This window comes from Peromyscus leucopus, chromosome X (assembly GCF_004664715.2).
Source record: "Peromyscus leucopus breed LL Stock chromosome X, UCI_PerLeu_2.1, whole genome shotgun sequence".
NCBI classification, from domain to species: Eukaryota; Metazoa; Chordata; class Mammalia; order Rodentia; family Cricetidae; genus Peromyscus; species Peromyscus leucopus.
Genome location: NC_051083.1, coordinates 90,202,784 through 90,205,166, shown reverse-complemented (window position 1 = coordinate 90,205,166; position 2,383 = coordinate 90,202,784). Strand labels below are relative to the sequence as shown.

The 2,383-nt window shown below is 41.3% G+C and overlaps 1 protein-coding gene across 1 annotated transcript; it reads right to left on the bottom strand.

Moving 5' to 3' along the window:
* Nucleotides 1-1,650: 1,650 nt before the first annotated feature.
* On the bottom strand, nucleotides 1,651-2,383 carry LOC114681967 (histone H2B-like). Its single transcript, XM_028855717.2, has one exon. The coding sequence runs from the start codon at nucleotides 2,373-2,375 to the stop codon at nucleotides 1,758-1,760; it is 618 nt and encodes a 205-aa protein (XP_028711550.2). The 5' UTR covers nucleotides 2,376-2,383; the 3' UTR covers nucleotides 1,651-1,757.

Here is a 2,383-nt window from a genome sequence, read left to right as displayed (position 1 = left end):
AACCAACCCAGTTACAAACCCTTTTATCTACAATGGTGACCCTTCTGTATGAAATGCTGGTATAATAGAAGCACAAAAGTTGTGGGCATAACCAACCAGTATCTTATTGACTTTAAGGCCTACACCACGAAATGGAACCTATTCCCAATATTGCTTGGGAGAACAAGAACCTGAGACTATTAGATAGCCCATGACCTAGGGGATAACCAAATACTACTGTTCTTAAAAAAAAAGTAACAATAAAAAGGACTCCTAATGTCTTTCTTCTATACTCCTAGATATGTACCTGACTCAGCCATCATCAGAGAAGCTTTCTCATGAAGCAACTGGGAACAAATACAGAGACCCACAGCCAGACATATGTGGAGAGTGAGAGACCTTGGAACAATCTGCTGTAAATAGGATGTCTCCATCAAATCACTACCCTCAGGGATTAGGGAACCTGGTCGAAGAAGGGACAGGAGAAATTGGAAGATCTAGGGGGTATGGAGAACACCAAGAAAATAAGGCCCCCTGAATCAATGTGATCCATGCACATATGAAGGCACAGAAACTGAGGCAGCATGCACAGGGCCTGTAACAGGTCTGCATCAGGTAGGGCCCTAGGGCTGAAAGGAGAAGGAGAAGTAGAAACATGTCCTCATCCCTAACCCAGAAGGAATCTCCAATTGACAACTACTTATAAATGAAAAATTAGTTTCCTCAAAGGGAGTCTCACTGGGAAAACAAACTACTCTTAAGTGTAGGCTCCATGCCTAGCAATAGATATTTAATAGAAAATTAACTCAATGGAAACTTTGGAGTCCCAGCTTCCAAGGTTGTGTCAGAGCTTTTCAATTTTTAAAAAAATTTATTAATTTATATATATTCATATATATATATATATATATATATATATATATATATATATTTCTTTTATCCTACTGATCCCTTATGTATATATTATGGCTTTAAGCTTAATGTTTTTATGGGATCCCTGAGTGTGATTAAGTGGGTCTCTCTGTTTCTTCTGTGAATTTTGACGTTAGTTTTTGTTTTATTATATTATACTCTATATTATATTATATATATTACACATTATTATGTAATATAGCATTATGTTATTATATTATATATTATATATATATATGTTATATAGTATCCCTTAGAAGTATATTTTCTAATGAGATATACAAAAGGATGGGAGGGGATGTGGGGAGGAACTGGGAAGAGTAGAGGGAGGGGAAACTATAATCAGGATATATTATATGAGGAAAAAACATATTTTCTTTTTTTAACTTATAAATGTTCAGCCAATAGCTCAGGCTTAATACTAAATAGCTCTTACAACTTGAATTAACCCATTTCTATTAATCTATATTCTGCCACAAGTAGCTTGTGTCTTTACCTGTCCTCCAGCATGTCCTGCTTCCTTTATGGCTCCTGGGGACTCCTCTGACTCCACCCTCCCTTCTCTCAGAGTCCACTGTGTCTGGCTGTTCTGCCTTATCTTTTCAATAAAATGAAAAAAAGTGACAAACTACAATCTAAGAAAAATCTACCACTTTGCCGGCGGAACTCCAAATAAATTGGAGGAGTCAGTATATATTCTAACAAACAACATTTTATTTTTAAAATGAATTGGGGATGCTCGAAGAAGGGGCAGGGGGTGCGGGTGGGGCCTCCCTAAGGTCAAAATTGAGCTGATGCTACAGCTCTCTTAGGAGAAGTGGTGGCTCTGAAAAGAGCCTTTGGGTTTTGTTGAAAGTCGAAGCCATTCACTTGCTAGAGATGTACCGGACCAGGGCCATGGTGCCTTCAGTCACTGCTTGCTTGCAGATCTTGCCAGGAAGCAGAAGACGCACAGCAGTCTGGATCTCTCTAGAGTTGATCGTCGAGCTTTTGTTTTGACGGGCCAAGTTGCTTGCTTCATTGACGATTCTTTCAAACATATCCTTTACAAACGAATCCAAGATGCGCACGGACTGCTCGGAAAGGGTGAAGCCCACATGGACTCTTCTTAGCACCTTGGGAAAATAAATGGCGAAGCTGTTCCTACGGCGTCTCATGAGGCGGGCAGCTCGGCGCTCATTTTCCTTCATATATTGGCGCTGGAGAAGGCGGAGAGAGCGACGGCACTTCTCTGGCGGCTTCTCCTTCTCTGAGGTGGCTTTTTTAGGCTTTCGGACCTTGACAGCCTCCTTAGATGTATCAGAGTCTTGCTTGTCCACAGCTTTTGGCTCCTCCACAGCAGTTGGCTCCTCCACAGCGGCCATAGCGGAGGCACCTGCCAGGGCGATCGAGGAAGTGGCCATGACCGAAGTCAGAAAATGGCAGTTTCTGAGGTGACATACTATGCGCGTGCCATTATGCCATGTGATGGACCAACTCGACATCTGATTGG